Source organism: Epinephelus moara, chromosome 9 (genome assembly GCF_006386435.1).
Source record: "Epinephelus moara isolate mb chromosome 9, YSFRI_EMoa_1.0, whole genome shotgun sequence".
Lineage (NCBI taxonomy): Eukaryota > Metazoa > Chordata > Actinopteri > Perciformes > Serranidae > Epinephelus > Epinephelus moara.
In genome coordinates, this window is record NC_065514.1 from 20,261,061 (window position 1) to 20,281,160 (window position 20,100).

At 40.9% G+C, this 20,100-nt stretch overlaps 2 protein-coding genes across 2 annotated transcripts; both read left to right on the forward strand.

Moving 5' to 3' along the window:
* Nucleotides 1–3,606: 3,606 nt before the first annotated feature.
* On the forward strand, nt 3,607–14,812 carry taok3b (TAO kinase 3b). The gene is made up of 8 exons (XM_050053728.1): nt 3,607–4,589; nt 5,402–5,638; nt 5,780–5,908; nt 6,060–6,263; nt 7,412–7,651; nt 9,695–9,907; nt 10,181–10,363; nt 12,296–14,812. The coding sequence occupies exons 2-8, from the start codon at nt 5,453–5,455 to the stop codon at nt 12,455–12,457; spliced, it is 1,317 nt and encodes a 438-aa protein (XP_049909685.1). The 5' UTR covers nt 3,607–4,589; nt 5,402–5,452; the 3' UTR covers nt 12,458–14,812.
* Nucleotides 14,813–16,761: 1,949 nt separating this feature from the next.
* On the forward strand, nt 16,762–18,387 carry m17 (IL-6 subfamily cytokine M17). Its single transcript, XM_050053201.1, has 3 exons — nt 16,762–16,871; nt 17,321–17,469; nt 17,626–18,387. The coding sequence occupies exons 1-3, from the start codon at nt 16,817–16,819 to the stop codon at nt 18,079–18,081; spliced, it is 660 nt and encodes a 219-aa protein (XP_049909158.1). The 5' UTR covers nt 16,762–16,816; the 3' UTR covers nt 18,082–18,387.
* Nucleotides 18,388–20,100: the final 1,713 nt, after the last annotated feature.

Sequence of the window (20,100 nt, forward strand, 5' to 3'; positions counted from 1 at the left end):
CAGATTCTGATTGATCTCTCGGCTTGGTTTGTTGATTGTCCTGCCAGTGGTTGGTTGTTGCATGCAAATAGAATAGAATCACTCAAGGACAGTTTAATAAAGTAAAAAAAATGATTTAATGTATTTTTAGTACATGATAAAAGATGGAAAATTAACTGTCATGACCTTCACGTTCCTGTATTTAGAAAATGAAAATAGTGTGGGATGAAATTACAAGTTGATTTAGAAGATAGATGCATCATCAAAGTGACAAAAAAAAGTGGAAAAAAAAAGATTCTTTAAGTGATGCTACCAATTTTTTCACATATCTTATGAGGATTGTTGTATTAATTAACACATCACCCTGAATCTGTCCTTTGAGGAATTCAAGCCTGCAGTGATGACATGTCCCTGCTCTTGCTTTGGATTGTTATTGACTGAGGATTAAAGCAAGCAGGGTGGGAAAATCCCTTCAAGTTTTGCAAAACAACATTCTTTTCTTCCTTCTTTCATTCCTTTGTTTCTTTTGTCTCTCCAGATCCTTACAATGGAAATTTTCACCTTACTAAATAGTTTGTCAGTTTAGATAAAGACGAGCTTAAAATGTCTTGAAATCATCTAAGACAACTAAAAAAGTTTTGCTCTGGCCAACAGACTATTAACATGCATTAACACATCCAGCAGAGGCTCTGTGCATCCATGGACTCACTTTATGCTGCAACCTCATCGCCAACGTTCACATACAGAACCCTCAGATAGCCTGTCATCCTTCCTCCATCCATCATCAACCTCACTATCAACAGGATAAAAATACAAGCCATAAATTCAACCACTGGACTTATCAGGCCTCAAGCCAAAAAAGTGCTCAGTGTTGTTTGTATGTTTCAGCTGAAACAGATCAGATAAACAGCAGATCAGTAAAAGTTCCAGTATTATAGATCATATTGAGTGCATACACTCTTTAGTCATACATAAGACCTTTAAGCTAAATTGTGATTCATACACAGGTTAAGTGTAAGTGTTTTAACAGGTGTAACTTGATGCTTAAATAACCCACAGCAAGACAAACATCCTGTTGTGTGGTGTGGAGAAGGTGGACCCAAACACAAGAAACAACAGTTCACAGGAGCTCAAAAAGATCACTTTCTATTCCACAGAAACACCAACTGAACATCAAATAACCAAACTCAAGGAGCCAAGACTGAAATGAAAACCAGTACTTAAATACAAACTAGTCTGATGAAGGGATGAATCACAGGTGGAGAAAAAGGGTGGCAGCTCAGGTGAGGTAAAGTCATGAGGCAGAAGAACAGGCAGGGAGCTGACTGGCTGGGAAAAACTCAGAAGCAGGGAAGGACTAATGAGGCTAACACAGGGCAGGTGTGCGACTGGGTAAATGAGGGAAAGGCACTAATTGGGGGAGTAAGAACAGGTGAGTGAAACTAATCAGGGTGGGACTTACAAAGACTAAAGCAGGAAAACACACAAAGACAGGAAATAAAAACACACATGATACATAAGGAGTGAATCTAAAAAACAAAACAAGAAATAGTTTTAACATAAATGAACATGAAATGAGGAAGAATGCAAACAAGACACCCCAAACAACATGAAACCCCAGAGTTAAGACTACAAAGAAAAAACCCTGGATCATGACACATTCAGGAACATGAACCTCAGCTCCTGCTCACACACTCACCAACAGACACAAGTGGAAAGTAGTCAGATCAACAGCAGCACAAACTAGTGAGCAAAATTTCTCTGATTAAGATTTAACTGAGGTGTTGCTATAGATGCTATATGTGTTCTGGGTCTGCCCCGGGGCCTCCTACCAGTGGGACATGCCCAGAACACCTCTAATGGGAGGTGCCCAGGAGGCATCCTGATCAGATGCCCAAACCACCTCACCTGACCCCTTTCAACACAAAGGAGCAGCGGCTCTACTCCGAGCTCCCTCTGGATGTCAGAGCTCCTTACTCTATCTCTAAGGCTGAGCCCAGACATCCCACGAAGGAAACTCATTTTGGCTGATTGTATCCATATCTCATTCTTTTGGTCACTACCCAGAGCTCATGACCATAGGTGAGGGTTGGAACATAATATAACGTCATGTATTGTGAGTATTTTAATAAAGTGGAAGGAATTTTCGTCAAAGACTGAACAACAAAGATATAATGGGTTAAAGTGTGATTTGCAGTGCCTGCCCCATTGACTCCTGCAACACTGTCACTGTCATCATGACCATTCCTTCTTTTTTATTTCCCTTGGTTGAGATATTTTGCAGTGTATGTAAATTACATCAGCTGACAGGAAATAAAAATGGATCCAATCTGTTGCCAAGCAATGCAATTCCAGTGGAACAGTCTAGTTGGCTGATATGGGCTGCTAGATTGTTGCTAGATTTTTTTCTCTGTATCTAAAGAAGTTGCAATGGTACGCTGTCACTAAGTGGTTGCTAAGGGGATTAGAATTTCACGCAGACTTATCAGGGCATCCAGGTTGCTACAAAGGAACCTATAGACCGAATCACAATGTTTATTTACAATAACTTCTGGGTAGAAAATCAGTGTCAGTTAAGCTACACAACTGTATGGCGCTGAGCAAACGTTGCCTAGATTCGTTTTTAGCCATGTAAAAAACCCACCAAAAAAAAAAAAAAAAAAAAATCAAGATCAGTTTTAGTGTGCTATTGTAACAGACTGTTCTATAGGCCTATAGTATGACCCTCTTGAGTTGCCATAGGGCAGAAAAAAGTGTAGCCTACGGCAGCCAGGCACTCACGCATGCACATCTTTCAAAATACGCTTTTGTTTTCACAGGAAATTTAACATTTACATACAGTCTCTTTCAAAGTAAACACACGTCAGTACAATACCCCAAATTAACCTGTTTTTTTTCCCCTTTAGGTTTGGTTTAGGCAACAAGAACTTTGGTTAGATTTAGGAAAAAAGAACAGGGTTTGGCTTTAGAATCTTACAGGACGCAAGCACTTCTCACCCGGGTTAAAGTCGGTGTGTGGTGGAGCCATCCACCGCACTCGGACTTTCACCGCCTTAACTGTCGTCCTTGTCCTGCTGCATTTCCCCCTGATGCTGCCAGGCACCATTTAACTATAACGGCAACTGCCCGCATATCATGCGGACGTTTTGTTGGTTTCTGACGCTGCAAGTCACTGCCCAAGCACCAGATTTTGATGACATCAGAGTGACTTCACTTTTCAGGTTCTGAACCAGTTTATTTTTGGTCGAAATGCTCTGAGCAGTTCAGAAGTAGGTGCGGGAACCAGACCAGAACCGGTTCCATGTTAGTGGAAAAGGGTTAACAGTGACTGCATTTAAATATTTGTTTCTTTCGCCCTCATGTGGCCACATGAAGTAATGACAGGAATAATTAGAGACGCAAAAATGTAGCCTATTAAAAGTCTCTTTGCTTCATCATTACTGCAAAAATACAAATAAGGTTCACAGTCCACAGAGAAAAACATTTTCTTATCTTTTTTTTGCATCAATATGGATCTTATTTTCCAATCTCCCTCTGAAAAAAAGAAGTATTAGGAAAAAGATATGTTTATTTCTAAAAGTATAAACGTTATCATATAGCTGCTCCGTATATAATATGATGAGGCTGAATGGTTTAAAAATAAAAGAGTGGATTTGGTGAAAATATCCAGTAATACAGATAACAACGCAATTTTATTTTTAAAATATTGACATGTCACACTGCTGTCACGAATCAATTTTTATTTCTAAAGAGAATAATCTGGTGATGGATCCTTATGTGAAATAACTTGAGGCTCGTCGAGATGTGCCTGTAGTATTGTGGTGTCTCTTTAAAGGAAGGGGGAGTGTAGAAGAGGGACCGAGGAAAGAGATGAATAGAAGGCACCAGAACCACCTACCATGACCAAGTGCGCTGTAAATGTAGGACAGAAATTCGAGTGGAATACAAAAGGATCATCAAGCGACATATTCGAGGGAAAACCATGTTTGGATGTGCCTTATCTGATTCCAACATTTTTAAATATGGCACCACATGCGATCACTGGAACACAGGGAAAGTGGTTTTCCTCCCAAACATTTCTTGCATTTTGAAACGGAAAAGAAGAGTGGCAGTAAAATACATCCCCGTGCTATCTTTCTCCGATTATCAATGGTAGGCATTGCATAATTCAACCCTTATCCACCGGAGCCATTTGGTTCCTCCTCTTTGGGAAGAGGGGGACGCCAGAAAAAACGACTACATCCAGTAGCTGCCTTCTCGGTGGTGCCTGCAATTGTTTGGCAATGCCCTTTTCTCTCATAGGAAGAACTTGCAGACAGTAGCGGGGGAACAAGCGGGGGAAGGATGCATTTAAAGCTGGATGTGTGCTGCATTCAGGGAGATTCGGCAATAATAGCAGCTCTAGCAGAAGCAGCGAGTGCGGAGGGCCTGGGAAGCACCCAGCCCCACTATCTCCTCCTTTTCCTCCCCCCCTGCAGGACCATGCTTGCGTGAGGGATGAGGCTGTGCACAGGGACACCAGGCCAGAGCTGCGGCCTACTTCTCACAAGAGCCGGTCTCTCGACTGCAAGATCTGTGAACACATTGCCACCATCAAATCAGCATCTTTGGTACGCAGCTCCCTCTCTCTCTCTCTCTCTCTCTCTCTCTCTCTCTCTCTCTCTCTCTCCCTCGCTCCGTTTGCATAAAAAAAAAATACGCGTGTGTGCTCGCGCGCGCGTGTGTCAGTGTATGTGTGCGTGTATGCGTGCTGGCGGCGGGGGGTGAGGAGGGGAGGGACGGGGTGTCTGTGTTCTCAGCTGTACATCTGTAGTCATGGCAACCAGATCCTGTTAATGGATGTCATTTTTTCCATCCTCAGCTTCCCTCTCTGCCTCTGCTTTTATGTGTGTGCATTGCATTTATATGTAGGCTATTCCTTATAAATCTCTGCCTCATGTCTGTTACTGATGAGATTTTGTTTTTTGTCAGGTTGTAAATGGTGCATTTGCACATCTTCTGACATGTCTATCTTAAATGGTCTTTTTACAGATTGGTCCTGAGCCTGATACTGGCATCATAAATGTTATGTTTGGTGCTAAGGTGATTGATCAATTCATGTTGCTTTCTAGTGTTAAAACAGCAGAGCCTTTGTATATTGATAAACTTTACCTCTTTTGTGTGACACTGATGCTGAAAGGCACTGACACTGTCAACCCTGAAGGACTGTCAGACTTCTATATCAAGTTCTTGGATGTGCAATAATCTGCAAACCAATTACTTTCCAGTTTGCACAACTGCATGTGGTCTGTTTTTAGGCCCTAGCCTCTGACTTACCATCTGTCTGTCTTCCCTTTTTGTTGCCCCGTCTCCCCCACAGCAGTTGTTTCTCTCTCCCTGCTCCGTCTCTTTTACTTCCTGCTTCCTGTGTTCCTCCGTCTAGGTCATCAGGTAGATCCAGGAGCATGAGCAGGACTTTGAGCTGCGGGAGCAGATGTCTGGGTATAAGCGCATGCGGCGGCAGCACCAGAAGCAGCTGATCGCCCTGGAGAACAGGCTAAAGGCCGAGATGGATGAGCATAGGCTCCGGCTGCAGAAGGAATTAGAGACACAAGCGAACAACACTTACATTGAGCTGGAAAGACTGGCCAAACGCCACGCTGCTCAAACAGACAAAGAGGTACAGCCTCAGCAGCAGGTGCTGTTTGTGAATGAGGCGGAAACTACAGAGTGACTGAATTCACTTCATGCCAAACTTGAGTCTGTGTGTTAGGAGATCAATAAAGGGTGCTGATTTGATTGTCTGAATGTGTCCTCACAGATGAAGGCAGTTGCAGCAGAAGAGAGGAGGATCCAGCAACAGATTGTTGCTCAGCAAAAGAAAGAGCTGACTACTTTCTTAGAGAATCAGAAAAAGGAGTACAGGCTTTGCAAAGACAAGATCAAAGAAGTAAATATCACCAACAAAAACACTGCAAAGTTGATGACTTCATATGCTTGTTCAACATGATACAAATTCTCTATGAGTGTCTTCAGATAATTCACACTCCTTTCAATCTGTTCTGTTATTTTTGTGTTTTTTATTTGTGTCTGTGTTAAAGGAGATGAGCGAAGACCCTTGTACACCCAAGGAGGAGAAGCAGGAGCGTCTGTCCAGGCACAAAGAAACAATACAGCGCTCTCAGGCTGAGGAGGAAGCTCATCTATTGGCCCAGCAGAGGCTGGTCTACGACCGGAGCTGCAGGGCCCTCAAACGCCGGAGTCTAGTCAGGAAGCACGAGTTTGAACAGGAGCAACTGAGAGAGGTAATGTGACTTCATGACATTTAATTGATAAGAAATAAGTGATTTCTACAAACTGCTACCCTGACTGACTTCAACAAAAATCTCAAGGTATTCAATTTACATTTTTATGACATAAAAGAGAAAAAATAAAACGACATACGTCACATTATGAACCTGGAACCAGTTAAGATATCCACATTGGAAAAGGGTCTTAACAAGGTGGTACACATGGTGGCCTTCAGAACAGCCCTTGTTATGCTGAACAAAATAGCTCATTCCCCTACTATAAAACACTCTCAATTTTCTATTTTTAAGAAATTGTATTTTCTAATACTTTAAACTGTGAGATTAAATGACAACTAGAATGCAGAATTTTGCGTTTTAACATTGTATTTCACAGCAGAGGTCGGCCACCATCACTAACACAATTAAAAAATGAATATACTTTTGTGAATTATAACATTAACATACAGGTACACAGAGTAAAGGCACAAAATTGCATGCTAAAATTATTATTATATTTAGTGTGCCTGTTGTTTCGGCCGTCATTTCCTAATTACAAGTAACAATCTGGATAACTTACCACCTCGGTTACATAAACAATTCCCACAAGAAAGTGGAGGTCTGTGGCTCAGGAGGTAGAACAGGTTATCCACTAATCGGACAACTGGCGTCTCCTCCTCTAAGTATCCTCAGGCAAGATACTCCCTAAACTGTTGTATGAGTGCATGTGAATGGTTAACTGATTAACAACTTGTATGACAGCCTTGACCACCAGTGTATGAAATTGTGTGTGAATTGGTGAATGTGACATGTAGTGTTAAGGTGCTTTGAATAGACGGACGATTAGAAAGGTACGTCCATTTACAATTTAAAGTTGTGTGTCATCTGCATAGGTGTATAAAAGAAGACACTTCAGTTCTGAAATATATCAGCAAAAACAAGCATAAAAGAAGAAGACTTGACACGGAATAAAGAGGGACACCAAATTTAACCAGTGGAAGCAGTCAAGCTTTTATAAGAAACTATGTGCAATGTAGTAAATGGTGCTAAAATACACAGCTCTGGTCATTCATCTGTACCTTTTAGTATCCAAAAGTAAATCGGAATATTTAGGGGCTGAATTTGTTATCATTAAAAATGACATTACATCAAACTTGTCGTCCCAGGAGCTGAACAAGAAGAGGACCCAGAAGGAGATGGAACATGCCCTGATGATCCGGCAGGACGAGTCCACCCAGGACATGGAGCGCAGGCAGCTGCAGATGCTGCAGAAGTTGCGAATTGAACTCATGAGGCTGCAACACCAGACAGAGCTGGAAAACCAGGAGGAGTACAACGGCCGGCGGCAGAGAGAACTACACAGGAAACACACTCTGGAGCAGCGGCAGCAGCCCAGAAACCTCAAGGTGTGTGGAACTTCCTCTTTGCCACTGTGTGGTTATTTAGTGAATTGTTATCCAGAAGACTGCATTTCAGTAAGTTAACAAGTTTGTCTTTAAAAGGGACGGGACATGTTTCATGACAGGAGGATTACATAATTGGTTTGATATGAAAGCTGTGCAGGTGCTGTCCCCTCGACTATTCTGCACTTCTGACATTTGGTTGGCCTAATATGTATCTTCTGTTCTTATTCTAAATTGCCCATCAGAAATCTGTAGTAACAATCATTAACAATGTTGCCATGACAACTGCTCCTTCCATGTCCGTCTGTCCGTCTCTTTCTCGTGAATGCAAATTTTCAGGAACACCTGGAGGGAATTTCTTTAAACTGAATTTAAGATTAGATCTTGTTGGTCAAAGGTCAAGGTCACTATGACCTCACAGAACACGTTTTTGGCCATAACTGAATAATTCAAATGCTAATTGTGACAACATTTCACACATAAGTATAGTAGGATAAAATGATGAAGTGAAGACATTTTATATCCAAAAGGTCAAAGGTCAACCTCAAATTCTGGCCATGATTCAACGCCATAACACAGGAACAGAAAAGGAGACATTTGAATTGGTGACACAAACTTGGGTGTTCACCTCACAACTGTTTTGATTGTGTAGATCATTTGTGCTTTCAGGTTAAAGATGTGTGTGAAGCATCCACATTGTCGTGGCTACAACTTTGTGTTCCGTCCTGTTCCTCTGGTAGTCCACCACAAGCTCACTGGTTTTGCTGATATTAAGCTTCAGGTGATTGTCACTGCTCCATGTGATGAAGCTGACTAGCTACTGTGATGCCACGTATTGTTTATGGACTCCTGTTTTGAAGCCTTGAGTTTAGCATTCCAGCTGTCACCATCTAGGCTTTTGGAGCCAGAAGTGACAATATTTGGACGAGAGGGTGGTGCTCTGGAGGAGCAAGGAAAGTATCTGACTGAGAAGCTGAGGACACTATCCGAAGCCAGTGTGTCACTCAAGGCAACCTGTCCGTAATTATGTGTAAATTTAAGTGCTATTTAAATGTAAAAGGTTATATGAAGTGATATAAAAATTCACCCCCTGTACAGTTGTCATGAAAGGAGAATTAGCAAGAGACCAAAAACGTTTTTTGTACCTGCCTTTAAACATTTTTATTATTGCTGTAAAGTTGGGGCATTTTAACATGAGTGTGTATGGGGATTGACTCACTTCTGGCTTCAACCCCAAGTGGCCATATACGGAACTGCAGTTTTTGGCACTTCTGTGTTGGCTTCATTTTTTAGTCCTGGTGGTTTCCTCCTTTGCTAACCCTCTTCACTTTAATCAGCAGATGACAAGCATGACAGGAGCTTGGCTTTGGTCTTTAAGAGTTGTAGCATCTATTCACTGACAGAAAGCCTAAATTGCACACACATTGCACTGTCACGTTTAACTTCATGCCCTCAGCTCAGGTCACCGCAGCCTCATTGTCACATCAGGGGCACGCCTCATGCTCTCTTTCTCTTTCTTTCTAGGGGCCCCATTTAGGGGGGTTTGGGGCATTGACAGTCCACAGTATAGTGCCTTTATGGGATGTTTAAAGGGGTTTATAGCTGTCATTGGAAAATGTGCTAACATGAGTGGACACTGGGGGCCCCAAACATTTGCCCAGTGTGCCTGTTGTGATGGTGCGCCACTGCAACTGTAAGGTGATGGTTCTGGTTTGCTTCAGCTACAATGTTGAGCAGTGAAGGCTCACTTTCGGTATGCAAACTGAACTGTTCAAGGGCATTGCGAATAAATCCATAAATCATTTTACCACTTAATCCACAAATTGTTTCGTTGTCAATCAAATAAGAGGGATACTGCAAGAGAGTAGCTAAGTGTTTACTGTAATTTAAAAAAAACCAGTAGAATTATTTTGCATCCATGTTAAGGTCAAATTGAACTAGTGACAAAATCTGGTTTATGCTGTACCTATAACTGGATGACTTTTGATTGTGTGTAAGCTGAAAGAACAGGACGCTAACATTTGTCTCTCTGTTAACCCTCTGTAGACGCTGGAGATGCAGATCAAGAAACAGTTCCAGGATACTTGCAAGGTGCAGAACAAGCAGTACAAAGCTCTTAGAAACCATCAGCTGGAGGTTTCTCCCAAAGGTGACCATAAGACCATATTGAAGAGCCTAAAAGAGGAGCAGACACGCAAGCTGGCCATACTGGCTGAGCAGTATGAGCAGAGCATCAACGAGATGATGGCTTCACAAGCGGTACGAGGATCCTGAAGCATCTTGTCATGAATAGCAAAAAGTGGGCCTCATTCATGATTTGTTTGTTGTGTATTTATTCGTACAACACATTTGATCTTCAGCTCAGACTGATGGTAACACTCATGACTACATGTGCATCCATTTTTGAAAACTTAATTTTGTTTAATTCAGATCTTTTGCAAAAAGTTGTCGGCCTGCAGTTTGATAAATGAGGCCCAACCTATGCTTGTTGTTAATGTGTTTGTAACTACCTCTGTCTTGCTGGGTCTCTAGATGCGATTAGACGCAGAGCAGGAGACAGAGTGCCAAGCTCTAAAGCAGCAGCTGAAGCAAGAGATGGAGCTCCTGGACGCCTACCAGAGAAAAACCAAGTCGCAGATGGAGACCCAACACGAGCGAGAGCAGCAGAAACTTGAGCAGAAGGTCTCCATACGCAGAGCGCACCTTGAACAGAAGGTAGGTTTAAGCTCAAAGCCATCCTAAAATACTTTAAATGAATCCAGCATGACAACATACTGTTCAAAGGAATGACCTCAGGACAGATAAATGTCTGGAGAGACACCTTATATGTTAACAGCAGCACTTCCGTTGGGAAATGGACATGCATTTCTGGACATGCAATGCATGAGAAAGCAGTGGGTGGCTCCTAATAGTTGGTTGGAACTCTGGAATCCATTGGAGGTGACATGTCACACCCTCGTCCTACTGGTAAAGCTCATAGTAGACAGCTACAACAGTAGGGTGAATTTAAAGGATTGCGGTGCACATGAATGGGGCATTTCAAACTGGAGGAAAACAGAGCAAAGAAGTTTGGTTTTTTGAGAAGTTTGGTCATGGGAATGGTGCTGGAGGAAAAGCCACAGGGTCATTTAAAGGGTTAAAGGCCTTTATTTGTTCATTAGCTTCACTGCCTCATTGTTAGGGGCCCCACAGACCCCAATGCTGTGTGTATGAGATTAAATAATAATTGAAAAAAGTTTTTTTCCCCCAAATATTTTAAGCCATACGTGGACCTAGTGGCATGGCTCAGGGGATGGTGGTGTTGGATGTTTGGTCGACTTCTTTGGTCCAGACCGAAAAATCTTCAACTATTGGATGGATTGTCCCAAAATCTGGTTCATATATTCATGTCTTCCTCAGGATTAGGGGGCCACCATCAAGCCAAAATGTCCAATATTTTGCCTCAGCTGCACTTTGTGTTTAGTGCTACCATACAACTTCAATTAATAGCCCAGGTTATGATTTGCTTAAAGCACTGAAATCGACAAGCCTATATTTGGGACAGGCTTAATACCTTCCACACAAAACTGTTGCTCAGCAAAGATCAGGAAATACAATCAAATTGTTTATTTAAGCCAGTATGAATATTACTTGTTTAAAAATTAACTAGGCTTTTAATTGAAGTCTTACAGTAATTAGCAAGCTGAAGTAATATGTTGAACATGGTGAACACTAAATTAATTTTATTATAGAAATATTTTGTGTTCAAAGCTGACACTCTGGTCCAAGGGAAGAGTATTCTAAAGGCCTGATTTTCAAGACCTGCTCCCAAACCCGAATCAGGACATGCAATACTGTACCTGCCCTGCCACCTGCACATATGACCAATTAGTTCGACAACCTGACCTGACCCTCCGATACAAGATCTGTGGCTTGAGCTGTTTGAATAATAATTCAGTTAGGCAGCACGTTTCAGGTGATTGTTTTGGAACATTTCATACATGTGACACGAAGATATTATATTAAGGTCAGGAAACACTATTAAATTAATATGTTTTGCTTATTCTCATAATACTGAGCAGCACATCTCCACAGTTGAAGTTAGTAACACACCTCTCATATTCCAGCTGGTGCAGAAGACAGAGCTGACACAAAAAGTCAGTGGTAAGAGGATTAAAACATTAAAATAGTCAATAAATTATTATCATTTTCATTTTATTTTAATATATTTATCATCCAACACTCCAAGAATGATCTGAGAGAAAAGCCACTATAATGTACAAAATGGACAGGGCTCATACACTCGGGACTATCAGTAGGCATACTGTACAGTGCTCAGTAAATACCATTGCATCTGCTGATTGGGCTTTCAAAGAATATGCTTTGAGTTAAATAAGGAAGTTCATTATGAGGTGATTGCAACTCACAATTCATTTTTTATTGATTAATTGTTTATAAAATGTCTGAAAATGGTAAAAAACAACAAACAAAAAAAACAACAACTATCACCTACAGCCAATGGAAACTAATCTGGAGCTTTTGTGACACCTTACTGCAAAAGCATTGGAGTTACTGACACCAAAGCCCCCTCTCTGGCAGGGTAAAACAAAAGCTTAAAGTTAAGAGTTCACGTAACAAAATAACTCCCAGCATGTCCTTCGATTACAGATTGAAGAAGAACTGGCCGCACTTCAGAAGGAGCGCACTGAAAAGATCAAGCACTTGCTGGAACGTCAGGACAGAGAAATTAACGCTTTTGACACAGAAAGTAGAAGCCTCGGCTTTGGAAGCCTGGGATCTCTGGACTTCCCCAAAGAAGACAACAGATGAAAGTGGATTTATCTCTAGAGGACAACATATCCGTGCCCTTTTCGCGTCCACTTGACCCGTTTGTCACGCACCACGGTGGCAAAGCTGGATAACTTTCTCTATTGCTTTTCTTCTCTCTTAGATATTGCATCTTCGAATCGAGGTGTCACGTGCAATGAGAACTTCTTTTGTGAAACTTGAAGGGGGAAAGTAAAACAAAAGAATCTACAACAACATGTCAATAAAAACCTAGTCAGTGTAACTCAAAACTTATGTGTTAAAAATAACAGACTCTTTCCTCCATGCCATTTCCTCCTTTTGGTATGAATTGAATAAATCAGGAAATTTTAGTAAAATTGGCACTTTGATATGTTTAAGTAGAATCCCATCATGTTCGTATGATGCTTAATGTGTGTGTTACATGGAGGGACATTGTGGAATGTGAGCTGCGGACTCCCCCGTGGTGTTAAGCTGCTTTGTCTTTTTTTTATTACTTTTATTTTATTATGTTCTTTTTTTTTATTTTATGCTCTGAATGTGAATATTACTGTATGGGGTCACTGGATAAAGTCAGAGTTTATTCATTTAAAATGTTAAAAAAACTTTTGGTCATACTTCCATATTGTGCTTATGCATACAGTATACTGTGGTCCCTCACTTTTCTAGGCAACAGTTCTTACCTTTTCTTTTTTTATTTGATATGTAGGATCAATTTGGCGTTAGCTTGATCAATCCGTTTATCTTATCACAACTCAAGATCCCACTTGGTAAAACTGCTTATTATTGCATGCACTTTAAGGACAAATTCAGGTTGTGAAGTGAAGCATGAATCTGTCAGAGATTTTAGCTGTTTGTAAATAAAAGCATTTCTTTTTTTTTCTTTTTCATTTTAAGCCTATGGATACTGGACATAAGCGGCGCCATATTTGATATGATAATTTTCACAAATGCCTTTATTTAAGTTGTGCCTGAAGCAGATTTTAGTTCCGTGTTTGTTATATTCTATATTTTATTTACTGAGGCCGGCACCATTTTGTTTTGGTTTCATCTAAAACTTGTGAATCATTTAATGTTCACTAATCAAAGTTCTTGTAAAGGAAAATGGTGAGAATTGTGCTGTATAACTTTTGATATGAATATTTGTACATGAGAATATAGCTAGAACATGCAGAGACACTGGTCTATTACTGATAACAGAGCTTAACGATAAAGATTTTGCTTCGTTTTTGTTTTATAATATAGAGATATGGTCATACGATAGCTCAATATATTGCTAAGTCAAATCACTAGACTCTCAGATTGTATAAATGCTGGTGGATGGAACCACAGACTTCTTATAATATCAGCACGGTGATCGTTTACCGATCGACGGCTCCACAAAAGCAAACACAACGTGTGGGTCCAGATTGCATTTGAGTAATTAGTGTCTAATGATCAGATTTACATATTTTTTGCCATGTTCATTATGGTCATTGAACAGGTTGCACAATGTTTCCATTTATATCAAATGGAAAGGTAATTGTTTGGTGCTTAATTTCTAATACCACCTTTAGCCTTGTAGTTTTTTGTCTTGGAGAGACGATTGATTTTTACAAAATGTAAACGTGAAGCATTTTGAAACCCCCTCTGAGTCAAAACACTACTAAGTTTTTCAAACGCTCATGACATATTTAGAGTACCCCATGCAGTGAAACCCTCTAAAAATGAAGTATATGTATGGAAAAAAATAAATACTATTTTATCACGGGTCAGTTTTTGAAACATTGTTTAATGTGGTGGTCTTGAATGCAACCCTGTTACGTTCGGCAGGTATTATTTCACCTGTTTCCTCTTTTCATTTGAGAGCCACGACTTGTATTAATGTTCAGTCATGTTCCTCACAGGGCTGAAAGGTGGAAGACGTCCCCCTGAATTTAACAAAGTATTTTAAATAGAGGAATATAATGACATTCTATTTCTGATGGCAATATATAAATGCTCTTGTTTTACACGTAGAAAACCTAAAAAATTCTGAATTTGTTCTGTTTGACCAGAGTGTGTTCTGACGTTGAATGGCTCCTCTAGATTTTTCAGCCTTTTACATTTTCACAAACTTTCTGAAATTTGATGAAAAAAAAAAAGTTTCTCATATGCAGTAAGGCCTTTTTGTCTGGTCGCATATTACTGAAGCCTTGCGAACAAATGGTTCCATAAATAAAAGTGCTACTGGGGTGCTTGAATAAGGTTTGCCTGAGAGCTTCAGAACGGTTATGAACCTTACAATTTGTGTGAATTTTAAGTTTACTAGAAAGATGTATTTAGTTAGAATAAAAGGGGACTTTCCTAAACAACCTTATTCACCATTTCCTGTGCAGTTCAAAGACAAAATAAAAGAGATTCTGTTGAAAACAAAAGGGAGTCTCAATCAACATCCTGCATCTTATGACAGTGCATTTCTTACTGTTTGTGGTTGAATTTCCCTGTAATGCTCACTTATGTGGTCTGGGGCTTCTCACTTTCGCTCTTTTTCAGTGTGATGTGTGACCTACATTATTTTAAATGCTGTTTACTGTAATTTATTGTAAATCCACACGTGCAGGTCAAAGAGAACTTGTGAAAACCAGAGCCTTTAAATAATAACGGGAGGTGAGAGGGAAGTTACACTGCAAAGCGTCCAGTGTTTTCAAGGCTTCCTCACATATCAGGGTCAACAGGCTTGATTTAGGGTGTTGATTGGGGGCTTTTCTGGGCATGCCTGCACTGTATATATTGGCAAGAATACCACTGAAGTTTCCTTGAATTGTCGACGTCTGCGGCACCATCTGCAACCGTTGCCCGCCTCACCACAACCCCTCTATTATCCCCTGGGGCAACTGGAAAGCCCCGAGGGTGGCAGCAGAGTGGTTAGCCTTTACCTGAAGTAGTGCTGACAGTGTTGTGGTGTGTCGAGTTCCCCCTGTCTTTTCTTGAGCAGTCAGTGGTTTGACAGCGATGCGGCATCTAGTGTGGATGCTTGAAACAAACATGGTTAAAAACACAGACATCAGGTCAGCTCTCAACGTGTTCCTGTCTTGTAGTGTGACCTCTCATTAACCCTGTGTTGCAGAAGGCTAGCTAAACACATCATAGGGTGACTCGAAGCAGAAGTGACCCTCATTTCTAGAAGTTTGTGGTGGTGGTGACGAAGATGAGATTAGACAACACGTGAAAAACCCTATTTGTGTTATTTTCAAAGTTTACATATTCCTCCTGGTCCCTCCTCACACACTTGCTTAAACGAGTCACTGGGGGATGTGACACCACCATATGTCACGATGAAATCATCCTCTGCGAGCACTCAGAAGCTTGAACTTGTGGTGTGATGACACTGACATATTGCCTACTTTGGCTCAACAGACCCTCCCCTTTACACACTTGTAAAAGTTTCTGATTGAGAAATGCATTTCCTGTTACTGCCAGCTTCCTGCACAAATGCCCACATGAAAATATTGCTGCATAGAGGCATACGTGGTGTGAGAAACAGTTAACGGTTATAATGACAGAAAAATCTGCATAAAAATCAAGAGAAGGCAGCTAAAACTGTCATTATGATCTCAGACTGCTTCTCAGGGAGTGTTTTCATGACACATCTCATTTGTTTCAGACCCAATTCTGCTTTAAAACACACTTCTTGTAGCATCTAAGCACCAAAAACTGCATGAGTGTGGTTTTGTTGTTGCATTATTAAAGTTGGTGAAGACATGGGAAGAACCACACAATCTCTTTTTGATATTAGACTGTTAAAGTGTGTTTTCTAAGAGAACATCTACATGTTTCACCTGAATATAAGCCACTGCATGAGAAACATCATAACTGTACAAACCAGTGGGTGTGAAAAAGTAAAAGTGAGCTCCCCTCAGCGCCCAAAGTTCTCACCCTCACACCCACACTCTCTAGATGGCTGTAAAAAAGCACCACAGGGAACTGTGTCAAAGTGCTGACCTCAGTCCTTTAAATTATGTTCATGCATGCCTGACATGGCTTTCTAAGATTCACGTTTCTCAACTTAAATATATCACGTCTCTAGTATATTTTTCCGTGCCCAAATAAAAAAAGGAAGTGCTATTAAAAACGCTACACTGTGTGGTCACACAAGTCATAATAATTAGACAACGTCCCTTCATGCCTGGTGTGCGACCAGGCATGTTGGGACATTGCCCACTTCTTTGATACAGAGGAAAGAGAAGACAAAAAAAATGCACATCTGAAAAAAAAGGAGGAAATTCTGGGAAATTTGGTTGCCTCACAAAGTGCACGTCATTTCCTCCTATGACAAATGTGTGGTTTCTGTCTTTTAAAAAAGTTTTAAAGGAGTGTGATTATGACGAGTCCGTGCAATTTGCCTGTGATACTGAGTGGAGAATGAATGGTCATGTAAAGAGCATGCATTTTCAACAGTTTATGGAACCAGCAACAAGTAAGTTTATTTACACCTACTTTTCTATTAAATATTTTTTTATAAAGGTGCATCTTTTCTTGTAAATGTGCATGTTTTTGTGGTTATTTTTCACTGCCTTGCACCAGTTGTGAAACTGACTCAAGTTTCATATTCAACTGTCTCACAGTTTCTGAGCACAGCCTAGTTATTTTCATGAAGTAATTAGATTTTAAACTGTTTGGAGAATCTGGCCAGTATTTAAAGAATCTGACAAAGTTTGTTGCATCTAAACATAATTACAGATTGTTTCTATATAATGTCTGAGCTGATATTAAAGCACACTTCTGATGTTCTCTTTTGACTTTGCTGAGTATTTGAGAAGTCTATTTTTGTCACCCCTGCCTTCCACTTGTGGCTTTGTTACAATGAAGTTCCCCTCACCGCTGGGATGTAGGTTAACCTTAACTGACCAGTTCCTTTCTCCGCAGCATTACTCTCTCTCCTGCTGGTTATGGCTGTTGATTCAACAAGAACTGTGGCAGCGAGCAAAAGCCAGCAGGGTGGGAATTCTCTGCAGCAGACTTTGAAGCTCACCAGACTCATACAGAAGGAATCCGTTGACCTAATCAAAACATATGTGAGTACAGGCATAAAAGTGCTGTATCTTATTTTGCTTTGTTAAATCCTCATCTGCTTGTTCAGTACTCCACCCTGCTTTGAAAATTTCCCAGCTATTCATGCTCCTCTTTTTAAGATGTGTGGCTTAATTAGTGTTTGATTTCTGTTTTTGCAGAAAGCCTCTCAGGGAGAAATGTCAGAGCTCTTCTGCAAGGTGTCAGTCCCCGACGTCCCTGATCCCAACATCTCCGGCATGAAGACCTCGGAGAGGATAGTGAGCATCTACACACATCTGCAAGACTTCTTCCCGCATTTCAAACGGGTGTACGAGCAGCAGACGGACTTACAGTCACCCACCAGCCCACTGTTGACCCAGCTTAGCCGTGTGACAGCTCGCAGCAGGAACCTGGCTGCCCTCATAAACAGCTTCTATCAGAGCCTCTTCCCAAACCTGCCTTTACCAGAGCCAGTTGGACGGCCGACGACGCTACCTCCACCTCAGAACGTCTTCCAGCAGAAGGTCTACGGCTGCGTGGTCCTGAAGACCTACAAGGAGCTGGTGTCGAATGTTTCTCGGGAACTGAGGACTCTGAAAAGCAAAGGGAGGACACAGATCAACACACTCTTCTGAGGATGACCTAAGGCTGGTCTTAGACAGTTAGTGTTCAACAACACTTGTACTCACTGGGTTGATAAAGACTTTTCAAGATGTGTGAGTATGAAGGTGGCGGGTACATCGGTGTAAAAAAGCCTATTTATGGTATTTAATATTTATTTTGTTGTTTCTGAAAAGAGGAATGCTGTTGAAAGAGTGTGAAGGTGTCTCCATGCGAGTTATGTATATTTAATTTGTCTAATATGTTATGTAAGGTTCTACTTTGCTAATGTAAACTTATTTGCTGTATGCAGAATTATTAAAAGATACTTTGCAGCTGTACTTCTTTATGATCTTCATTTCTTAGTGTGGTTGCATCAATAATGTACAGTGTCCGCAACATGGCAGTGTCTGGAAAAAAAGACAATCTCCACAACAGATTTTTAAGCACTGCATGTGTCTTCTTATTTGCCAGACTCGGTTGGAGTAACAAAATACCCATTTCCACACTTTTAACAAAGATTTTCCGTGCAAAACGTGTAAAAAATATATACAAAAATAGTCACATTTGTGCTGGAAGCATCATGTGCCTTGTTCTGCAAAGAATAAGTCCATCAAGAGGGGTTAAAAGAAAATCAGGAAGCTGCTGAGACGCTGACTGTGTGATATCAGCTCAGAATGACGCATGTGTTCAACACAAGGCAGTATCGGATAGGAAAGATTTCATGAAACTGGCGGGCTGTCTGGCCAGTCACAAGGTGTGGGTGTGTGTGGGTCAGATAACTGTATGTGTTGTTTGTGCACTTGCATCCTCATATAGCTGGAGATGCAAGTGTGTGAAAGGTGGGATGGGGAAAACAGAAGAGAAGTTGACATTTTGCAGAAAATCCCTTTTTTTAAATAGATGTATGACAGACACTGCACGCCAACCTGTCATCTCAATATGCATTTATATATATATATGTAACATAGACACCAAATATTTTGGCTGTAATCAAGTAATGCTTCACTAAACTTTCCTCAGATCACAAGCTCGCAGGAAACTGGAAGTAGATGGGGGATTCACTCTGGGTCATGAATCAAGTTCCCTGTTATAACTTGCCGTTATTTAAAGCGCAAACACAGAGGGTACCTCAGGGCAACAGTCATTCTTCAGTCTACATTATTTATCCATTTTCACTGCCCACTTAGTGCTTAACAAGACCACAGAGAGCTGTGATGTTTACCCCTGCAGATACAGCGCTTGTGAAAATGCAGACACCTTGGACTTGTCACAAGACGACCCTGTAAAACACTCTAATCCACCTGACTTGGAGAAACTCCAGCTAACCTGCATAGTTTTAACACCAGCAGGGGAGAACATGCAAACCCCAACAGAAGTGGGCTGGTCTGGAGACTGAACCCAGGACCACAGATCCACCTGTTATCAGCACATCACGGTGAACATGTGTCGACTTCTGCACAGTTTGTCAAACTTTTCCTGACCTTGGAAACAAAGTCAAGAAAAAACTCACTCTAACTTGCATTGTTTTCCATCAGGTATTCCCCGCAATGACATTAAAAACAAGACAATGAGTCTACAGCCATGCTATGTTCACCATCTTAGTTTAATGTGTTTGCATGCTAACGTGCTAATTAGCACTAAATGAAAATGAATGTCTTTGGTTTTACAGGTGTTTGGCCATAAACCAGAGTATTGAAACAAATTAAACTTGTGATCTGATGGTGGCGCTAGATGTTAGGGGATCACCAAGGTTATTGCAATTTATCCTGAGGGGACACAATGTTTAGATCTAATTTTATGGCAGTTTATCTTATATTTTAAGATTTCAACCTCATGATGGCACCACAGAAAAGTCAGGGGATTACCAATATCATGAGGATGCATCATCTGGAAACCATGAATCTTAACTGTTTTTTGTGCCACTCCCTCTGGTATATACCTGAAAATATTTCACTGAGTAAGGGGAAACTTTGACCTGCTTGTGGCATTAGAGGACAATCAGATAATCATGAAAGTGGGTAGAATTTATCCTCTGAGGACCTTGACTATCC

Coding starts and splice junctions, on each gene's coding strand:
- taok3b (XM_050053728.1), top strand. CDS start 5,453: ATGTCTGGGTATAAGCGCATGCGGCGGCAGCACCAGAAGCAGCTGATC. Junction 5,909..6,059: donor GCAAAGACAAGATCAAAGAA/GTAAATATCACC, acceptor TCTGTGTTAAAG/GAGATGAGCGAAGACCCTTG. Junction 10,364..12,295: donor GAGCGCACCTTGAACAGAAG/GTAGGTTTAAGC, acceptor CTTCGATTACAG/ATTGAAGAAGAACTGGCCGC.
- m17 (XM_050053201.1), top strand. CDS start 16,817: ATGAATGGTCATGTAAAGAGCATGCATTTTCAACAGTTTATGGAACCA. Junction 16,872..17,320: donor GTTTATGGAACCAGCAACAA/GTAAGTTTATTT, acceptor CTTTCTCCGCAG/CATTACTCTCTCTCCTGCTG. Junction 17,470..17,625: donor TTGACCTAATCAAAACATAT/GTGAGTACAGGC, acceptor CTGTTTTTGCAG/AAAGCCTCTCAGGGAGAAAT.